A 23469-nucleotide genomic window follows, 5' to 3' on the forward strand; every position below is an offset into this window, starting at 1 on the left:
CTTTCACAGGTATGTTTTCTGTAGTAACAGGGTTGCTGTAAACCTAGACATAGACAGTCAAGTATCTTCTTGTGAGGCATCTCCCCATCTTTAAACACATAGCTACTGCTCAAGAACCCACCATGACCTTGTCTCTGGTTGCTGGTTATTAGGTAGGCCATAGATGATGCAGTTTTAAAGAAAATTGTTCAATTCCCCCATCAACAGATTTAGTGTTGATGGGGGAATCCCTCTCACTAAGCTATTGTGACCTCCTGGCGGGGGACCTGCAGAGCCATCCCTGCAGAGAGAACACAGTGATTATTGCTTGTGGCTATAGCCTCTGGCAATAAACGCATGCTAGAAATTCGGCATGCTAGTTGTACCCATGCCAATCAATGGATTGACCAAGGTACAATCAGCCTACCCATACATGGATGAAATCTTGGCAGGTTCAGCAGGAACCAGTAGATTTGAACCATCTATGGCCAGCTTTAGTGGGACAAATCAAAACCAGCTTTCTATACAGGCAAAGATCATATTGATTGATTGTTGTGCTAGAACAGTCAAGTCTAAAGATAACTGCAGGCAATAATGATTTAAAAGATTGTACAAACATACATGTTTTCAATGGGGGAATGTGCATGCTTTTTTTGTACACACTACAAATATCGCTGCTGCTGGCCTTTCTTGGGTGTAAATAATAGCAATTAGCTTGAAAAAATCAAGTCCAAACGATCAACTTTTTCTCCAAGAAGGTTTGGACAGGAAATGTCTGCCACAACCAGGGAGGATATTCAGGCACACAAACATTCCAAAATCAGATTTTAAATAAGTGGGATATGGAGAGGTTCTTTGATTTTTTTTAAGCTCCTTAATGAGTTGATCTTTTTCTAGATAACCTATGAAGTAATATATAGGTCAGTATGTTTCTTCTGGCATCCTTGTCCAGTCAGATCTGATCTTTTTCTATCACATACATTGAAGGCTTAAGACTGCATAGCTCTTCATATGCCATTCTAATTTGCCTAATGTTGGTCAAACTGGCTAACATCATCAGATCACTGAGTTCAGTTCTGAAAACACTGCTATGAGCCACTTCAGCACAATACAATACAGCCAGGTGTAGAATTTGTTTATTTGGGTACAAGAACATATTTGCAGATTTGTCAAGGAAATTACATTACAAAATAGTATGAAAGTAAAATTCATTGTGCACTTATGTTGCACAGATTTTTTCAGGGCCTGATTACGAAAAATTACATTTAGAACAAAGTAATTGATTGCCAACAAAATATTTTTTATAGGAAAACACATTTGTGAGGCAATGATAATAACCTACCTAGATACAGTTGATGGTATGAGTGGTATTTTGTTTCTAGTACATGAGTGGAGAATGAAAAGAATCTGATTGTTCCCTACGGGTAATGGTAACAGTTATTTTGATTGTAAGGGCCTGTGTGTGAAAGGATGGACAACCAAATAATAATTTTCTTTTTGAAGTCAGAAATTATTGGAAATTCATGGTTGTGAAATGTTGTCAGGCTCTGTTGTGGCCAGTATATTTTGTTGTATGTGGAGGCTTTGAGTTTAGGGTATACGTTTCCATGGGTCTATCCTCTGTTGTCATGTAGACTAGAGGTGTTAAAACGATTTGGGCAAGGCACTGTGCTATTGAGAGAACCAAATGTGGTCTCCAATTGATTACAGAAAAATGAATGGTCTTGTATGCTGGGGACCCCAGCTATAGCTTATGCATTTTTAGACACAGTGGTCACCAAAATAAGGTGTTATGACAATGATGGCATCAGTAAGAATAAGACAGTGTGTGATAAGAGTATGCACTAATTACAACAGGATTGAATGAATAAGATTTTACAATCAGTAGCAAAGCTGGATTTTCCACAAAATCAGTCCACATTGTTATTTTGATAGGCTTTACATCGCTTCTATTTCTTAACCTTGCCCTGGGCAGCCACTGCCTCCATAGCCTTTTTCACAGTCTCCTCGTCTCCAAGGAAAGCCATGGGTTTAAGAGGTTTTAAATTGTCATCCAGCTCATATACAATGGGGATTCCAGTGGGGAGATTTAGTTCCATGATGGCAGCATCAGACATTCCTGTAAAGAGATATGCAAATATGATGCAGATTTGATAACAGAAGTCACCAAAAAATATTCTCACACAGGAACAGTTTTTTTTATAAATTACATTAGGCACAGAGGTGGGTCTACTATACAACATCAAAAACAATTGTTTACTTCATTCTTCAAAAGTGATGATGTGAATGTTGCTGTAACCTCTAGCAGTGAACACTTTCTATGATAACTTTAAAGGCCACCTCAAGTAAAAAAATAAGTTATGGATAGAGTGAAACCTCTGCCACATTTTTCTTGTTCAATGTGTTTATTGGTTTTATATTCACAGCAGTAAATACAAGATAGCACAGTGTGGAAAAAGGAGGGTCAACTGTGGCACAAATGAAATAAAGGATTCAGTATACACTACATGGATAAGGTGGTTACCATCTGTAAATATGATTACAGGTATCCTTTTATAAAAGCAAACAAAGGAAAAATGGGGTTGCTGGGAGGATAACTTGAAATTATCCCAAAGGAGACCTAAAGCGTTACTAAAGGCTATTTTTTTATTAAGATAACAAACATGTTATACTTACCTGTTCTGTGCAATGGTATTGCACAGAATGACCCTGAACATCCTCTTCTCAGGTTCTCCGCTGGCACTGTTTGTTCCTCCTCTTTAATGTCTGCCCCCATAGCAAGCACCATAGAATAAGCATGTACAGTATGTAGCCATTGCTATTGGGCAGATATTTATACATCCACGAGCATCATACCCCCCTCTTCCTTTTGTAACATATGTTAAGCTGGCCAACTGTATCAAGCTGTATTCTTGATGCAGATGACTAATATAATGTATTCGGCAATATGCTGAACTAAGATGGTAGTTTGTTCGCATTGTGCATTGCATATACCGGTAGTTATATCACTTTCATATAAAAGGAAGTTAACTATGCAACCTATGTGTATGTGTCAATATGTGAAATCATATCTCACCAACTAACCTATCTTTACATTAACAATAAAAAATAGACCACACGAGGAAAGATTTGTTGGTCTATAACAGCAATGGGCAAACTACGGCCCGCGGGCCGTATACGGCCCGGAGGACCTTTTAATCCGGCCCGCGGATGTGGCTGTCAGGATGTGTGTAGGCGGGGCAGCGTGACGAACGTGAGGGGAGCTAGGCTCCTCTCACAGTCCGCCCTGAAGACCGGAACGGCGCGGGAACACGGCGAGAGGAACGCGCGGAGCAAAGGTAAGTGAATTGACACAGGGGGGACTTGGGGACTTAATATGGGGGATGAATTAATATGGGGAATGAATTACTATAGGGGGGATGAATTACTATAGGGGGGATGAATTACTATATTGGGGATGAATTACTATATGGGGGATGAATTACTATGGGGGATGAATTACTATAGGGGGGATGAATTAATATGGGGAATGAATTACTATAGGGGGGATGAATTACTATGGGGGATGAATTACTATATGGGGGATGAATTACTATATGGGGGATGAATTACTATATGGGGGATGAATTACTATATGGGGGATGAATTACTATAGAGGGGATGAATTACTATGGGGGATGAATTACTATATGGGGGATGAATTACTATGGGGGATGAATTACTATATGGGGGATGAATTACTATATGGGGGATGAATTACTATATGGGGGATGAATTACTATGGGGGATGAATTACTATGGGGGATGAATTACTATATGGGGGATGAATTACTATGGGGGATGAATTACTATGGGGGATGAATTACTATATGGGGGATGAATTACTATGGGGGATGAATTACTATATGGGGGATGAATTACTATGGGGGATGAATTACTATATGGGGGATGAATTACTATGGGGGATGAATTACTATGCTTACTATGGGGGAATATTACTATACTTACTATGGATGACACATACACATCATTCATCTACTCTTGGTCCGGCCCCCCGGGTCCAATATATGAACCCATTGCGGTCCTCAAGTCAAAAAGTTTGCCCACCCCTGGTCTATAAGGACAGTTCCTCAAATTAAATATCAGTCTCAAATTTACAAAAAAATATACAAAACAATTATTTATCCCAAAATATAACTACTTATAGAAAGGCTATACATTTGAAACCACTTAATCACCAGCCATCCAGGGTCTCAATTCCTGCCAAAAGAAATGTCCAAAAAGGAAAAAAGTGTAGAAAGTCCTGTTGAAAAGAACAAATCCTAGAATATCTAAGAAAAGAAGTCTTTCCATAATATGAAAATCTGTATCATCACACCATTCTTATATGGTTATTTCAAACTTTGATGTGTGTGTGTACCATTGAACCACATGCTCTTTCATATCTTCATATCACTCTCATACCTCTAGACCTTTTTGCTATCAATATAAAAGGGTCCCTGAAGTACATTTATCTGAATACTGTCTAAGAAAAGTGTCAGCAAGTATGCAATAAAGTTCAAACACAGATTAATTATTTTGACAGATAAGGGAATTTAAAACAAATTTTGAACCAGACAACTCAGTGATCAAGATATGAATTATCCAGTGAAAATTAATTTCTACAATGACAGCAGCTGTCTATTTATGTGATTAATATAGAGCCACCTCTATTGTCACATAAATTAAATGACTAAATGGTTCAGATTTGGCAGCAACAGTCTGGCTTAGTAGTTTTTTGGTATATACACTATATTGCCAAAAGTATTGGGACACCTGCCTTTACAAACACATGAACTTTAATGGCATCCCAGTCTTAGTTTGTAGGGTTCAATATTGAGTTGGCCCACCCTTTGTAGCTATAACAGCTTCAACCCTTCTAGGAATCAAGGGAAAAGAAGAATGGCGCCACTCTTCTTTTCCCTTGATTTCTTCACTGGGTCCTCTCTAGCTCTCTACCGGCTGGCGGTCTTCAAGTAACGCAACTTTTAAGGACTGCCATAGATCTATAAGGACAGTGTTTGGTTTACACCAGGACTTACATATTTTCATACTGTTCTTGGCTTATGCTTATCCTGCAGAAACCACTTCAGCCCTTTCTGAGTGTGCCGAATACCTGTTTTACTTTTTAACTCTTTTGGGAAGGCTGTCTACAAGGTTTAGGAGTGTGTCTCTGGGAATATTTGGCCATTCTTCCATTTGTGGGGTCAGGCACTGATGTCGGACGAGAAGGCCAGGCTCACAGTCTCCACTCTAATTCATCCCAAAGGTGTTCTATTGGGTTGTGCAAGCCAGTCAAGTTCCTCCACCCCAAACTCGCTCATCCATGTCTTTATGGACATTGCTTTGTGCACTGTTGTGCAGTCATTCAGGAAGGGGCCATCCCCAAACTGTTCCCACAAAGTTGGGAGCATGAAATTGTCCAAAATGTCTTGGTATGCTGACACCTTAAGAGTTCCTTCCACTGGAACTAAGGTGCCAAGCCCAACCCCTGAAAAACAACCCCACACCATATTCCCCCACTCCACCAAACTTGACACTTGGCACAATGCAGTCAGGCAAGTACCGTTCTCCTGGCAACCACCAAACCCAGACACTTCCATCGGATTACCAGAAAGAGAAGCATGATTTGTCACTCCAGAGAACACGTCTCCACTGTTCTAGAGTCCAGTGGCGGAGTGCTTTACACCACTGCATCTGATGCTTTGCATTGCACTTGGTGATGTAAGGTCTGAATGCAGCTGCTCGGCCATGGAAACCCATTCCATGAAGCTCTCTATGCACTGTTGTTGTGTTAATCTGAACATCACACGAGGTTTGGAGGTTTTTAGCTATTGACTCTGCAGACAGTTGGTGACTTCTGCGCACTGTGCACTTCAGCATGCTCTGACCCCTCTCTGTCATGTTACATGGCCTACCACTTGGTGGCTGAGTTGCTGTTGTTCCTAGTTTCTTCCACGTTGTCATAATACCACTAACAGTTGACTGTGGAATATTTAGTAGCAAGGAAATTTCACAGATGGACTTATTGCACAGGTATCATGCTTGATTTCACTGAGCTCCTGGGAGTGACCCATTATTTCACAAATGTTTGTGGAAGCAGTCTGCAAGCCTAGGTGCTTTATTTTATACACCTGTGGCCATGGAGGTGATTGGAACACCTGAATGCAATGATTTGGAGTGGTGTCCCAATACTTTTGGCAAGATAGTGTATCTTAACCCCTTTGGAGTGGGTATATGTGGCTACAGAGGGAGCAGTCATAGAATAAGGCATTCTTGTCCTAAACCTTTCTTTGACTGATGTTAATTATACAATGTGAAGATTTTTTATATTTAAGAATATGCCTGCTGACATAATTGGATGTCTTGGGACATGCATACCAAACGAAACAGAGATTTGTTTGTGAAATAAAGTGGAAAATATGTTTAAGAAGATATTTTGCTGAGAGTGCAACACTCCACAGCCAAGAAGGTATTATTGTGAGCCGTTGTAATGAATATTAGGTGCGTCACTCTGTTGTATCCTGAGTGATTACGCATTGTCATATTGCAGTTGTGATCTGCAATACCATAGCAGACCACAGGGTGGCAGGGTGAACAGTGGGAATCCAGAAAAGCAGCTGAGGATATTTATAACCAGTTGGACTTCTAGAATTGGTGAGATTTAAGAATAGTAACAGGATGACCTTCAGAATGAATGAGACATGGAAGGGCTGTGCAGTGGTCAGACCAGGGGGATAGAAGTATGAGCATTTGAAAAAAACAAAAAAAACAAGTGTTTTTAATTGTGCAACAAATACATACTTTAGGTGACTTAAATTATTACACAGTAAATAATACATGACAAAAAATATAATTTGAATCTGATGTGTGATTTGAGAACACAAAAATTATGTGGTTAATTTGCCTTGCAACAATGAATATTTATTTCTCTAAGTATGTTCTGGTTCATGTATAAAGTCAGAAATCGGACACATGATGGCCAGAGCCATATTTCCTGTGTCATGAATGGGCTAGCAAGGTTCCAGTAATGGGCCCTATAGGATGGGGAGCAGTAGGACCAAGCCCACTTCACATGTGGGCCTCAGTTTAGGCAACAGTACAGGGTGCAGTAAATATTACTCTTTAGCTTTGTATCTTCCAAATGTATGCTGTGAACTAAATCTATGACATTAAATAAAAACTTGTGGCACTAGTCCAAAGAAAATGTTGGAATGAATTCTAGAATCGACGTTGATCCAAGTGTTTCCAAACATGACAATTACAATATGAATATTTATATTATCTTGCTTCCCTAGCATCAGGAGAGGGTTCTTTTAGTGCTGTGTTTTCCAACTTTATTAACCACTTGACCTCCAGAGGATTTACCCCCCTTAATGACCAGGCCTCTTTTTGCTACTCGGCGCTGCACTAATTCAACTGATAATTGCGCGGTCATGCAATGCTGCACCCAAACGAAATGTACGTCCTTTCTTTTGGTGGTATTTGATCATCTGTGCGCTTTTTATTTTTCACGCTATAAACAAAAAAAGGCCAAAAATTATGAAGAAAAACAATATTTTTTACTTTCAGCTATAAAAAATATATAGTAAACTCAAAGTTGGTTATAAATTTAGGCCAAAATGTATTCTGCTACATGTTTTTGGTAACAAAAATCCCAATAAGTGTATATTGATTGCTTTGTGTGAAAGTTATAGCGTCTACAAACTATGGTATAGATACTGCAATTTACTCCATTTTTTTGCTATACAGCGGACAATTGCGCGGTCATGCAATACGGTACATAAATGAAATTTACATCCTTTTTTCCCCACAAATTGAGCTTTCTTTCGGTGGTATTTGATTGCCTGTGCAGTTTTTATTTTTTGCGCTATAAAAAAAAGGCTGACAATTTTGAGGAAAAAAAACAATATTTTGGACTTTTTGCTATAAAACATGTCCAGTAAAAAAAAATCTAATTTAGTCATAAATTTCTGCCAAAATGCATTCTGCGACATGTCTTTGCTAAAAAAAAACCCAATACGTATAAATTAATTGGTTTACGTGAAAGTTTACAAATGGCAGGAAAGATACTGGGATTTTTAGTTTTTTTTTATACTAATAATGGTGGCTATCAGCGACTTATGGCGGCGATCAGCGACTTATGGCGAGACTGCGGCGGACATTCTGACATTGGGGGGTACTGACTTGGGGTCACTGACATCCCCAGTGACACTAATACAGTGATCAGTGCAAAAAAAAAAAACACTGACACTGTACTAATGGCACTGGGGAGGAAGGGGTTAAGTTTATTTTTCAGTGAAAGGGTTAACTGTGTGGGGGGAGTGTTTTACTAGGGGGCGGGGTGTGTACTGCACGGGACACCGCTGATCAGGAGAGAGAAACTCTTCTGTCCCGATCAGCTTGTCCTGGAGCTGTCAGAGAACTGACAGAAAGCACAGCTACTGCAGCTGTGCTCTCTGCCAGCGATTGCCGCCGATCGCCGGGACATAGTCGGTAACAACCGGCTGTGACCCGGCAATTGACATCCGCAGCTATGATCAGCGGGACAGGTAGGGCGTTTTAAAATGTGGTTTTGCCCAGCCCTGCGGCCGTATTTATACAGTGGCTGGGCAGCATGTGGTAAATCTGCTCTCCAAGGCCCAACAAAGCCAAAGTGTGTAGAGTACTCCCTTTATATCTATTATACAGTATATGGGTTTTTTTGGGGGGGTGGTTTAGGTATAAAGCTATTTTAAAAAAAGTCTCTCCCCACTCATTAGCAAGCTCTTGCTTGTATATACAAGCACCCAGTAATACTCACCTTAATCCATAGTCCTGTGACTTTCCTCCCTGCCTGTTCCTGTTGTGATAACTTGCCTTGCTGCCACCCCTTTTAACCAATGCCATTACTTCTGCACTGGAATCAGTGCAGAAGGAATGGCCACGTTACCTGGATCACATGTGACCTCTGGAAAGAGTGCCTGTTTGCAATCCAGCACTGAAGAATGGAGGGCCAGATTGTTGGCTTTTGAGGGGTCGTAGCTTAATGCAGAACTAAACCCATCAATTTACAGTTTCAAAAAGCAGTTACATTCCTGCCATGCCAGGAATGATAATTGTCATACTGTATTTGCTTGTGTTCTCAACCAAACTGTCAAACCATCTAAAGGCTGGTGTCATAAATGATCATATGTGCAGCACCATTTCAGTTGCAGATCAAACTGAGGCTAAGATAGCAGCTTCCATGGCTGAAAAGGACAGGAGGGATTAGTTCACCTTTAAGATAAGTATTACTGTGTATTATAATCTTTAGCATAACAGTGGTAGAGTAACATGTTAGCCTTTAACTGATGCAGACAGTTTGGAGATTAAGAGTATCATTTGAATTCCAAAATGTCTGAGTTATTCTTTATCCTAAATGAGGTCAAACATTTGTTTAGAAGGGAGAACAATTTTTTTTTGTTGGTCAAAGTTCCGCTTAAACTGGTATTATTGTTACAACTAAAAAAGTAATACTATATGCAAAAGAATAATACTGGTCCATTTCACAAAATGTGGAATCCCTGGCTTGAACATGGTAATCACTTTTAAAACTGAACTCCTGCCTTAAGCCAGCCATGGGCGGAGCAACCCGTGGTTGCAGGAAAGAAAATTGCTCAGTTCTTCCATCAACACAGTCAGTGTTGAGGAGGGAATATTGTGTTCTCACGACGGGGGGGAGCTGTCCCCACCGGGAGAACACAGTGATTACTGATAGCAGCTATAATATCTGCTAGCAATAATCGCATGTTACATCCAGTAGGCTGGTTGTACCCAAGTTAATTGATCGTCCCTGCTGAACCGCCCGAGAGTGTAATCGTCTATGGCTGGCTTTACCTTATCTTTAGGACATGTATTTCTACTCCCCTTCTGAGCTGATTCTTACTATTCCTCTGTGCCTGCATACTTTTTATTACTAGATGGCAAAGAAGGTGCAGGACCCATCCTTAGACTCACCAACTTAGACCCACCTGGGGATCCTCTAGGGATTTCCTTGATTTGCAGGGATTTCCTCTTACTTCCTGTTTTGGCTATGGGACAGGAAGTGACGGAAAGTCTCCCCAATGGGACAGAGATGGCACAAAATAAACTTACAGGGGTTATGACCTTCTCTTACTCTATCCAAAATGAAAACAATATGCCTATAGTTCTACTTTAATGCATAGAATACATTAAGGTAAAAAACCTTCTACCTTTAGGACCACTTTAAGCTGGCCATACACTAATAGATTTGCATACTTCACATATTTGTTTGCTTTTGAAGTGAATGGTGCAACTCACATTCACTGTTTAGAAATTTGTTTGTTTGAAAAAAAAAAAAATTCCATCTTGCTCCTTCAAATTTACTTGTCACTGTGGTCAAAAACTAATGTCAGCTTGACCCCCCACTAACCTTTAGAATATCAAATGACCATTTTTAAACAACACTCTACTAGTGGATTGCCAGATTTAGTACTACAGGGGGTGAGGCTTTATCTTAATCTTGCTTACTGACTTTTGGATCAAGTGGGCTCAGGGGGGGGGATCATGGAATTGATCTGAAGACAGGCAATGTTACATTTATTTATTTATTACAGGTACTTATATAGTGCAGTCAATTTACGCAGCGCTACATATATGTTGTACATTCCCATCAGTCCCTAACCCTCAAGGGGCATACAATCTAACTTACATTCATCCATACACATACTTGGGCCAATTTTGACAGGATCCAATTAACCTGCAAGCAGGGGCGGACTGACCATTCGGAAACTCGGGCACTGCCCGAGGGCCCGGAGTCAGTAAGGGACCCCATGACATGCCCCTGGTACCTTTCATAGGCTTTTTTGGGTGTGGTTTCAGTCTGGGCAAGGACACAGGGGCCCCATGATCCCCTATTGCCCGGGGGCCCCATGAGTTGTCAGTCCGCCCCTGCCTACCAGCATGTCTTTGGAGTGTGGGAAGAAACCGGAGGAAACCCATGCAGGCACAGGGAGAACATGCAAAATCCAGGCAGGTGGCGTCGTGGTTGGGATTCAAACCTACAACCCTAGTACTGCCAGGCGGATGTGCTACCCATTTAGCCACTGTGCTGCTCATGCAGACACTAAAAGAAGCTTGTGCTTCAGCTCTGTTCTTCCAGGCTAAGTCAGGTTCATTTTAATTCAGTATCCAGTAAAGCAGTAGTATAGTAGTTAATTACATTCAGCTTGACTTGTTCTGTAAGTTAAAGACATTTTTCTGCTCATCCAAGTCACTTCTTCAGTTCTAATGAGCATCAGGAACATACACCAGCATTTTTAGCCACATGGTTAACTCAGATGCTGATTGTGTAAGAACATAACAGTAGACGAGAACATTTGTAAAACCACCTTGTTCTAATTGCATAATCAAATCACTAACGTGCCTTAAAATCTGTAACAGGTATAAATTGTTTAAGTTACGTGAGTGAAGATGTGAATTCTTAACAAAAAATCTGGGGTAGAGATGTTATTGGTATTATATGTGGATGACAGAGAATGTCGAAGGTCCCCACCCCTGTCTATAGCCAATGTGCTTCAAAGCTGAATGATGTATGTAACAGCAGCAACAAGATTGGCAACCTCTGATTATCTGGGCCACTTGTGCCACTTACCCCTGCAGAGCTTTTAGTTATGATTTGATGTTTACTGAACCGGTCAAAATGAGCTGCAGTGTGCAACTGAAAACAACATGATAGCTCCTTTATGGGCAGAGTTCACATTGGGTTATAAATTAGATACCTATTGATCTCTACACATCCATACTCTTTTTGGTAACCCCCTTTTTAACTTGCTATTACTGGTGACCTAACCTGACCCACTGTGTTGTACACACAATTCCAAATCAAAATTCAGTTGTAACTTTTTACACACACATGTGAAACTACCATGTTGCAGAAGCCAGCAGCCATGTTATATTGTATTGAAATATTACATAAATTTGCTTGGTGGAAGAGTTTATAAGAGAGTATTGTCATGTTTAAATAGTTACAGTACATCACTAGAGACTGTTGTCAAGTTTTGCAAGATGGTTAGATTTATAATGTTCTTAACCTAAGCCAAAGCCCTGTTTTCTTGCATATTAAGAATGTTAACTAAACATCAATCAAGTCGCAAACCAGTTCACAGTGGTACAGCAATCTGACCTACAAACTGATTTATTTAATTTGACCTGCCCAATACTTGCTCTACATTGTTAGTATTCCATGAGTATCAAACCCACACAGGGTCTGTTTGATAGCTTGTCAGTGTAGCACCCTCCTAGTTTAGCTAAGGGGAGCTAGATACTGATTGCTAGTGAGGAACTAATTAGGTGAGATAGTCAGAGGGGTCAAATTTTGGTCAGGACTGAGAGACTCTGCAGGCTAGCCCCTCTGGATTTCCCCCTGCTCTGAGGCTTTCGGAGGAGGGCCTTGGAGGCAGTGGGTGGATCTGCGGAGTGGTCAGCTGCACTTTTGAGGGATCTTAGCCAATCCGTAACAGAAGGCTTGGGAAGGGGCTGGACTCCCTTAAAAGTGTTGGAGCTTGCTCAGTGGTGGAAGAGAGTTGGGTGGAAGAAGGAGAGGGGGAAGATGTGAGGTTGAGGAGGAAGGCTGCCAGGAGGCCTAGTGGGATGAGGCCTGCCTGCGAGCCTGGAGCTGGAAATGAGGAAAACACAGGACTCACTGTCCCCCTAAGGGAGGTTCACCTGTATGGCAGGAAAGGAGCAGCCCAGCTGATAGGCCTGGTAGAAGCAGCTATTCCACAAGCGGTACAGAAGAGGATCTAAGTGAGTACACCAGCATCCCCTGGGCAGATAGGGGAAGGAGCACTCTGGTGGGAAGCCAGATTACCCTCTGCTAATGACTATTCCCGATTTAAAGGAACAGCAACCAGATCCCCTGCTCAGGAAGAGAGTCTCCAGATTGCTGGGTGAAGAGGAGTTCATCTAGGGTCTAGGGTGGTACAACTGGAGATGCTGGCTAGCACTCCAACAGAGACTGCATCAGAGAAGAGAAGCTGTGAATAGTTCAGGAAGTTGTCCTCAGATTTCGGTTCCCTTGGGCATCCCATTCACCCCTTACCCTATCCAAGTTTAATCCCCTTAATAAAATAACAAAACCAAATGCTCAAGGGCTGATTTCTGTCTGTGGATGAAAGCTGTGTGGAAAATGCAAAGTGACTGGCTGTGCAAGGCTATAGCGGGATAGCAATCCCTAAGGGGGTAGTGCTACATCAGATAGAGTTAGGGGTGAGTGTCATCTGAGCTGTGAAAACCTATTGCAACTTCTGTCTGTACCCAGAACCCCTACAAAATACCCATGTTGGCCATGTCATACCATATCAAGTAAGATAAGATATGTCATACCATATCAAGTAAGATACAGCTAGGTAGGATAGCCTCCATAAATGGAGCTTGTTTTTTTCTTTCTACTAAACAGCTGCGCATAGGGGGGGATTTACTAAAACTGGAGCACACAGAATCTGGTGCAGCTTTGCATGGTAGCCAATCAGCTTCTAACTTCAGCTTGTTCAATTAAGCTCTGACAATAAAACCTGGAAGCTGATTGGTTTCTATGCACAGCTGCACCAGATTTTGCTCCATTGCATTTTAGTAAACAATCCCCACTGTCTCTATGATCAAAGTAGCAGAATGCATTTTCGGTAAGAATCAAAGTACATTAATCCATAAGAGCTCATCAGATAGAGAAGAACAAGATGGATTCTTGTTGACCGCAATGAGTTCTGGGTTTCACACTTTGTCCTCACACTTTTTACTGAGACAGTTTGTTTTTTTTGCTTAGAGCTTCTTTTTTGTAACATTTTAGTGGAAACAGCTGTCCACTGTTTCTCTGTAAACAGATGCAAAATGGTGATATTCTTCCCGGTAGCAATTAAGTATACTGAAAAAATAGAACCCATGTGAGCTCACCCTAAGCAGATTTTAAGCAGCTGTTCAGCTGGTTATGTGAGAGAATATGAAAACCTTTTATCAAGCAAGTTGTCTTTCAGCTGTTGTCTTAAAACTTCTTACACCTGGTCTGCAGTTGTCAGTGATTCGATCTGGGTAAAATTAATCAATAGGACTAAAGCACAAATCAGCACAGATAGTGAAAACAGAGAGATTTTTGGGTAACACCCCAGTGCTATGTGTGGATGCTATAATCCCCATGGGGGCAATATAGCAAGCTACATTTGGAAATGTGTAATATCAAAGTCTGTATTGATAATGCTGTGCACAGTTGATTGGAGCAGTAATGCAACTGATCACGCTTTTTTGACAAAAGTTTCCCTTGGAAGTGATTTGGAAGTCTGATCACCACAGGCAACTGGAACACACTGCCTCTCCTTACGCAACTCCCTTTCATTTATTCTGGGCTCTGCTGTCCTACCTGAGAGTCCAGGTCTGTAACCGGCATGGTGGTACTGCTGGATAGGGTGGTTTGCTGATCTCCCTCTGATTAATGAATCAATGAACATGTATGATGTCACTTTCTGGTTCAGAGCTGTCATTCCATGAGAGTGCTGGCAAGGGAAGCAGCTAATTGAGCATGATCTGTGCTACACTAGCTTCAGTTGAGTGCTGCAGAGACACCAGGGATCTAATCGACCCCTGATGTCTCAATAAAGAGAGCTGATCAATATATATTTACTATCACATAGGGCGCTATTGGTGCCTCATGTCATAGCCATAAAGTTATGTGAAAAAAACTAAAGTCTAAAAAAACTAAAGTGAAATAAAAAAACTTTGTCTGAAAACCTTCTCTGCCCTCATGTACATGCACATACATACATAAATGCATGTTCCAGGTCTGGTTACATATGAAAGCGATTATTGTACTGCACATGTCATATATTGCTGCACACATCAGAGTGAGAGCAATAATTTAGGTCCATTGTTCATGATTAATAACAGCTTTTAAAATGTTGCCCAAGGAGAATTTTGGGTACTAAAATTTTTTTCCATTTCACAGACACATAATTTTAAGGCTTTCCATGCTTGTTATTTACTCAACACAACCCCATCATTTTATATTTTGCCAAAATGGGTAATGTATTGCGTCTGTGTGCACTAAAATTTACTTTTTTTTTTTACTGAAAATAGGCATTTGATAAACCTGTGTGCTAATACATTGTGAAATAAAAAATTGGAACTACCATCAGATTATTCTCCAGGGCCTCTGATTTTGGAAAATGTCTAATGTTTTAACTAATCTTCAGGCTTAAAGGTGTACTTCACATTTGAGCTGCAACATATGTGCAAAACACACACAAAAACAGCTCTGCCAGCAAAGGGGTTGAATCAAACTTATGCTCACAGAAGTGTGGTGGCTGCCACTGCTGATCTCTCTTTCTGTATATGCTGTTTGCCTGGCTGTCATGCCAATACAATGGCTTAACTGCTTACTGAAACACTGATCTGAATCCAATAGGTACATACAATGGGGAAAATAATTATTTAATCCCCTGCAGATTTTGTATGTTTGCCCACTTACAAAGAAATAAAGGGTCTATAATTTTTATCATAGGTATATTTCAGATGATAGAGACAGAATATCAACCAAAAATCCAGAAAGACACATGATACAAATGTTATAAATTGAGTTGCAGTTCAGTGAGTAAAATAAGTATTTAATCCCCAAGCAAAACATGACTTTGTACTTGGTGGAGAAACCCTTGTTGGCAAGCACAGAGGTAAGACTTTTTTTGTAGTTGGGTACCAGGTTTGCACACATCTCAGGATTTTGGTCCGCTCTTCTTTACAGATCTTCTCTAAATCCTTAAGGTTTCATGGCTGTCGCTTTGCAACTCAAAGTTTCAGCTCCCTCCATACATTTTCTATAGGATTAGGGTCTAGAGACTGGCTAGGCCACTCATGACCTCAATGTGCTTCTTCTTGAGCCATTCCCTTTTGCCTTGGTGGTATGCTTTTGGTCATTGTAATGCAGGAAGGCCCATCCATGACTCATCTTCAGTGTTCTGGCTCTCAAGATTTTACAATAAATGGCCCTGTCCATTGGCCCCTCAGTGTAGCAAAGTCGACCTGTACCTTTAGCAGAGAAACAACCCATAAGCATTCTGTTTCTACCTCCGTGCTTGACTGTAAGGATGGTGTTCTTAGGGTCATAGTCAGCATTTTTCTTCCTCCAAACGTGGCAAGTCACGTTAATGCCAAAGAGCTCAATTTTGGTCTCATCTGACCACAGTACTTTCTCCCAGTCCTTCTCTGAATCATTTAGATGTTCATTGGCAAACCTGAAATGGGCCTGTACATGTGCCTTCTTGAGGAGGGGAAGCTTGCGAACGCTGCAAGATTTCAATCCATGGTGGCATATTGTGTTACCAAAGGTTTGTTTGGTGACTGTCGTCCCAACTGCCTTGAAATCATTCACAAGCTCTTCCCGTGTAGTTCTGTGCTGATCCCTCATTTTTCTCATGATCATCCTTACCCCATGAGGCGAAATTTTGCATGGAGCTTCAGACCAAGGGCGATTGATGATTATTTTGTATTTCTTCCATTTGTGAATAATCGCTCCAACAGTTGTCTCCTTCTCACCAAGTTTCTTGCTGATGGTCTTGTTGCCCATTCCAGGCTTGTGCAGGTTTACAATCTTGTCCCTGACGTCCTTTGACAGCTCTTTGGTCTTGTCCATGGTGGTGGCCAAGGTAGAGAATCTGTGTACAGGTGTCTTTTATACACATAACGAGTTGTCATTCTGAGCACCTTCCTAAATTGACAGGACTAATCTGTGTACCACATGAGCACATAGCCAGTCTGTGGGATCCAGAATTATTGTTGGTTGGTAGGGGATCAAAAACTTATTTTACTCACTGAACTGCTTCTCAATTTATAAAATTTGTGTCATGTGTTTTTTTGGATTTTTGGTTTATATTCTGTCTCTATCATTTAAAATACACATATGATACAAATTATAGACTCTTCATTTCTTTGTAAGTGGGTGAACTTACAAAATCTGCGGGGGGATCAAATAATTATTTTCCCCACTGTAAGTTTATGTGATTTCTCTCTGATTTGCTGGATGCATGTATTTTCCATGTCAGTGACTCAGAAAGTAGTGAGGTCCTTAAATCAGCAGACTGCAAAGCAAAAAAAGCATTTTGAGAAGATACTCAACAATGAGAGCCCCCTTACTTCTGCACAGGTTATCTTTGAGACAGACTTACAACATAAACTTATTGCATTGACATTGCACAACTGAATGTGGAAACCTGTCATACTGTATATGAAACGCTATTGGGGGGGATTTAGTAAATGTGGAGCATTCAAAAGCTGGTGCAGCTCTGCATAGAAACCATCTTCCAGATTTTAATTGTCAAAGCTTTATTGAACAAGCTGAAGTTAGAAGCTGTCAGGCTACCATACACATATGCACCAGATTCTGAGCGCTCCTACCTGTTGCCAATATCTAGCTTAAAAAGAAATGTCAGTATGTAAAATGTTGTACGCTGTATAAAGGCAGTTGTAAGGTTTTGCAGTAGCTGGATAGAAAAGGACTATGTTCAGCATGGCAGAAGGTTAGATATACTTAATTCTAACCCTTGTGGCATTCCAAGAGTAGGGTCATTTCAGAAATGTCACTGTAAGGTCATTGTGAAAAGGTCAGAGTAACTGAACCAGCCAGCTGGGGGGGGGTGTGCAGGGTCTGACCTAACAGGACACCTAAAACTGGCATGGTAGAGGTGTCACAGCCCAATAATGTGCACTATTTATATGTGTCCTTCAAGGCAAAAAGTTCCTTAATATTTCAGTTACAAGTACTGTGCACGTACATTGGAAGACCTAGTCATTTATACATGTATGTTTTATCAGATGCTAAAAGTGGATATTGCTGCCTACTTTGTTACATGTCCATAGTATGTTTGTTTGCATTTTCATGTCAGTTTTACCCATTCAAAGGAACCTGTGTATAGTAAAATATGTTTATTCTTTCATATGTTCATGAGAGTGGTTTATATTCGGTCTTACTCTACTCTCAATCTTTACACCAGGCAATATGGTCTGCTCCTGTGCACAATGCTGGCTAAGATAAATTAGTTGCTAAGTGAGGCACAGAAAGTTGCATTTACTAAAAGGTGTGGACACTGTTCACTTGAAGTGGTTCTAAAGGTTGAAGGATTTTTACCTTCATGCATTCTATGCATGAAAGTCATGAAGATAAAAAAACCTTCTGTGTTCAGCTCAACCCAACCCCCCAGCCTCCTCTTATTATTACCTGAGCCCGATCTCGATCCAGCTATGTGTACAAGAGCAAAGGCTCTCCAGGATCTCTACCTCCTCATTGGCTTAGAGCTCCCGCTGCTGTCAATTACAGCCAGTGAGGAGGGAGCGGGGGTGGGGGCATGGTAGGTCCAGGTCGATGGACAAACAGAGCAGGGCTTTGTATTTCAATAGTTTTTATTAGTTTTAAGCAGTATAAAACAGAGGTGACAAAACATGCCCCCACAGGGGCTATCAATTGCACCGATAAGATAAAAAACATAATAATAAAAGAAAAACAGTGGTCTAACTTCAACAAGGCAGAAGGTACGCCCACGCAGGGGCTATCAATGGCACATAGGTTACAATGACGGTAATGAAATTCTAACTGCAATTAAAGGCAACTGTCAATTATCACCCAAAAAATCTAACATAAATGGAGAGAAAGAAAGAGAAGAGAAATAAGAGGAGAGAAAAAGAAAAAAAAGAGAAGAGGGGGCAGAGATCCAAGAGCGCCACCATCAAACGCCAGTGCCTAACACCAGTACATCCCCATACTAGCCAAAGGAAGTGTGGGAAAGGCATATTGCAACCATGGTTCCCATATTTTCGAGAATTTACATTGGGAGTCGTTGCATATGCTTGACATCTGCTCATTAAGCATCATATTGGTCATACGATCCTGCACCCCCTGAAAAGGGACAAACGGACTCTTCCAGGCCTGAGCAATTGTTCTGGTGGCCGACAGAAACAAATAGGACGCCAGCTTCTGCTGATGAGCAAAGAGACCCGGTATGGGGCAATGAAGCAAGGCATACCGAGCATCCCGGCGTATGGATAGATGAAACAACGTGAAAAGGAGGCCAAATACACGAGACCAAAAACGGACCAGTCTCGGGCATGACCACCAGATATGCAAGACATCGCCACGATGGCCACAACCCCGGAAACATCGATCACTACAAGCGGGATTAGCCTGGGCCAAACGAACCGGAACCCAATACCAACGAAACAATACCTTATAGGCTGCCTCCAGCGTGGTGGTATTGAATGAGCATTTAGCTATGAGTGACCAGGCCCTATTCCAGTCCTCCGGATCCACATCCACCCCCAGGTCACGCTCCCACTGAACAACATATGAAAGAGAAGTATGCGACGGGCGTCTGTTCAAGGCTGCATAAAGAAGGGAGATAAGGCCCGGGGCGCCCGGGCGCTGCTGACAAAGCTGTTCAAAGGCCGATTTCTGGTATGGAAAAGAAGAAGTGCCCCGCAGCGAGAGTAGCCAGTGCCGCAATTGAAGGTATCGAAAAAATTCCGCCGGGGGAACATCCCGGGACTCCCGAAGAAGATCCCAGGTAGGGAAGGACCGAGAGACCAAAAAGTGTCGTACCTGCGAAAACCCATGACCCACCCACCAAGAGAACGCCCTTGGGTGATCTAAACCCGGTGGGAAAAGAGGGTTATTAACAATTGGAAGCAAAGGCAGAAAGGGTGACATCAGGCCACTGGAATAACGTACCGAGTCCCAGACTCGTAAGCCATGGAGCAACATCGGGCTCAGCGATATAGGGCGCAGGGCAGGGGGAAGCCATAGAAGCGCCGACGGTTGGATAGGGGCACAGTTAGGTAGCTCCAGCAAGACCCAGAGAGGGACGTCAGAGGAAGCGTGCAACATAGACAGCGGGGCAATCTGGCTCGCCTGGTAATACTTAGTTACATTGGGCACCCCAAGGCCACCCTGGAGTCTATGAGCAAAGAGCGTATTTCTAGATACTCTGGGGTGCTTATTGGCCCAGATGAAATGCATAAGCTTCGCCTGAAGCAACCGAAGGAAATGAGGGGGAACCCGCACCGGGAGAGTACGAAAATAATATAACAATTTCGGCAGGACGGTCATTTTCACCGAATGAACCCGCCCTATCCAAGACAGGTGCGGAAATTGCCAGGAATGCAGAAGAGAACATAAAGAACTAAGCAATGGGTAATAATTTGCAGCAAAGAGGGAGTCATAAGTGGGGGTCAAGCGGATGCCCAAATATTCAAGAGAGGAGGAAGCCCATTTATAAGGGAAGTAGGATTGAAGGCGTGAAACCAAATCGGAATCCAAAGTAATATTAAGAGCGACAGTCTTATCCAAGTTAATACGGAGACCCGAAATCAAAGAGAAGCGCTCAAGAACCTGTTGCAGATTACAGAGCAGGGCTTTGGAGCAAGCAAGCACAAGTGCCCCCATAGGTAGCATCTTGCTGTGGGGGCACTCAGCAGTGGGAAGGTGCTAGGAGCTCCAGCAGGGGACCCAAGGAGAGGAGGATAGGTGCTGCTCTGTGCAAAACCATTTCATAGAGCAGGTAAGTATGACGTGTTTGTTATTTTTAAAAAATAAATGTTATGCCTTTAGTATCACTTTAACTTTGTGATTAAAAAAAATGTGGACATTTAAATCATCCAATCACGTGCAGGGTAAAAGCTTGTTTTTCTGTTTGTTTTTTTGCACATGATTGGATATTCAAATTAAATACAACTTCACCTTATTCACTAAGATAAATTAATATTTTCTGCTCTTAGTAAATCAAGAATCTGTTTCTTCATTCTCTTCAAGAAGCAGAGAAAAATGTCATCACAATCGCTGTGCAGCATTACTAAACAGGAAGCATTGCCAGCATGTATAGTACGCATAAATGGCTGTCCCAATTACATCTAGAATTTTTAATTATGCACAGAAACTAGTTTTAATTTAGTTATATGATTTAGCTATGATACAGTAATTTACACATTCACGTACCTTTCAAAATAAGTTAAAAATTCTTTATAGTAGAGTGCATCCCAGTTTGCAGTCTACATTTTTAAAAGGAGCTGCTTGAACTACATTGACCTAGTTCTGTTGTCTGCTCAGCACGCTTCTCCACTACGTTGTCACCCAGCCACAGGTCTATAAGATTCAAACTGAGCAGTATTATTATTTCTAAATGTCCTTGTAATGTCAGTAGGATGATTTGATGGAAGCGTGTTGGGAGAGAGAAATATCTTCTACTTGCTCAACCCTTCCTGAGATGAAGGTGCTCTGCATGTACAGGTGAAACTCGAAAAATTAGAATATAGTACAAAAGTTCATTTATTTCAGTAATGCAACTTAAAAGATGAAACTAATATATGAGATAGCCTCATTACATGCAAAGCAAGATAGTTCAAGCCGTGATTTGTCATAATTGTGATGATTATGGCTTACAGCTCATGAAAACCCCAAATCCACAATCTCAGAAATTAGAATATTGTGGAAAGGTGCAATATTCTAGGCTCAAAGTGTCCCACTCTAATCAGCTAATTAACCACTTGCCGTCCGCCATTTCTAGCTGTGCGCGCTCCCTCGGAGCGCGCAGCACCGCGATCCGGTGCCCGCTGTGTCCTTCGGACACAGTGAAACACCGATCGTCAGACGGGACCTCTGTACGAGGTCCCGATCATGTGATCACTGATAGGCCAATCAGTGATCACATGCAAAGTAGTAAGCAAGATGTGACATCATTGCTTACTACGTGTGAAATCTGTGAATGATCACAGAGGTCACATGGTACAAGACTATTCACAACAGCCTTGTACCATTTCACAAGCTGTGACCAATCACAGCTCACTCAGTATTTCTCAATGGCTGCAAGAATGCAGACAGAGAGAAAGAGAAATGATTGCTTTTACATCCTATATGGGTGTAAAAGCAATCACTGTAAAAAAAAAAAATAAAATCTTCATCACCCCCCACATGTAGTACAGTATCACCATGGTGACACTGTACTGCTAGGGTGACAGTATGTAAAAAAAAAAACCATAAATAATAATATAAACAAATAAAATTAAAAATGTAAAAAAAATGTTTAAAAATTATCATTTTTGGTTATAAACTAATTTGGCTTATTTTTTTTTACTAAAAAGATAACGGAATACATTTCGGCCAAGATCTATGATGAAAGATTATTTATTTGCAAAATTTTATAAGAAAAACACTTTTTTTCAAAATTTTTGGACATTTCATTTACATAGCAAAAAAAAATAAAAATCCCAGCGGTGAATAAATACCACCAAAATAAAGCTTTATCTGTCTCAAATAAATGGTAAAAAATTCATATGGGTACAGTGTTGCATGACCGCACAATTGTCATTCAAAGTGTGATAGCGCTGAAAGCTGAAAATTGCCCTGGACAGGAAGGGGGTAAAAGTGTCCGGACAGGAAGTGGTTAAGCCATAACACCTACAAAGGGTTCAGAAGCCTTTAAATGGTCTCTCAGTCTGGTTCAGTAGCAATCACAATCATGGGAAAGACTGCTGACCTAACAGTTGTGCAGAAAACCATCATTGACACCCTCCATAAGGAGGGAAAGCCTCAAAAGGTAATTGCAAAAGAAGCTGGATGTTCCCAAAGTGCTGTATCAAAGCACATCAATAGAAAGTTATGTGGAAGGGAAATGTGTGGAAGAAAAAGGTGCACAAGCAGCAGGGATGACCGCAGCCTGGGGAGGATTGTCAAGAAAAGGCCATTCAAAAGTGTTGGGGACTTTCACAAGGAGTGGACTGAGGCTGGAGTCAGTGCATTAAGAGCCACCACACACAGAAGGGTCCTGGACATGGGCTTCAAATGTCGTATTCCTCTTGTCAAGCCACTCCTGAACAACAAACAACATCAGAAGCGTCTTACCTGGGCTAAAGAAAAACAGACCTGGTCTGTTGCTCAGTGGTCCAAAGTCTTCTTTTCTGATGAGAGCAACCTTTGCAACTCATTTGGAAACCAAGGACCCAGAGTATGGAGAAAGAATGGAAAGGCACACACTGCAAGATGCTTGAAGTCCAGTGTGAAGTTTCCACAGTCTGTGTTGATTTGGGGAGCCATGTCATTGGCTGGTGTTGGTCCACTGTGCTTTATTAAGTCCAGGGTCAATGCAGCCGTCTACCAGGAGATTTTGGAGCACTTCATGCTTCCTTCCGCAGATGAGCTTTATGGGGATGCTGACTTCATTTTCCAGCAGGACTTGGCACCTGGCCACACTGCCAAAAGCACCAAAACCTGGTTCAATGACCATGGGATTACTGTGATTGATTGGCCAGCAAACTCGCCTGACCTGAACTCCATAGAGAATCTATGGGGCATTGCCAAGAGAAAGATGAGAGACATGAGACTGAACAATGCAGAAGAGCTGAAGGCCGCTATTGAAGCATCCTGGTCTTCCATAACACCTCAGCAGTGCC

General features: G+C 41.5%; 1 protein-coding gene across 1 annotated transcript in view; it reads right to left on the bottom strand.

The window, feature by feature from the left end:
- Positions 1-1099: 1099 nt before the first annotated feature.
- PGAM2 (phosphoglycerate mutase 2) overlaps positions 1100-23469 on the bottom strand; it is a 33400-nt gene continuing 11030 nt past the window's right edge. The window contains exon 3 of the mRNA XM_089692437.1: positions 1100-2098. Within this exon, the coding sequence (XP_089548563.1) occupies positions 1929-2098 (170 nt within the window). The 3' untranslated portion in view covers positions 1100-1928. The remainder of the gene's footprint in view (positions 2099-23469) is intronic.

Source organism: Staurois parvus, unplaced genomic scaffold (assembly GCF_062004578.1).
Source record: "Staurois parvus isolate SC_StPar_1 unplaced genomic scaffold, SC_StPar_1.0 ptg000586l, whole genome shotgun sequence".
NCBI lineage: Eukaryota > Metazoa > Chordata > Amphibia > Anura > Ranidae > Staurois > Staurois parvus.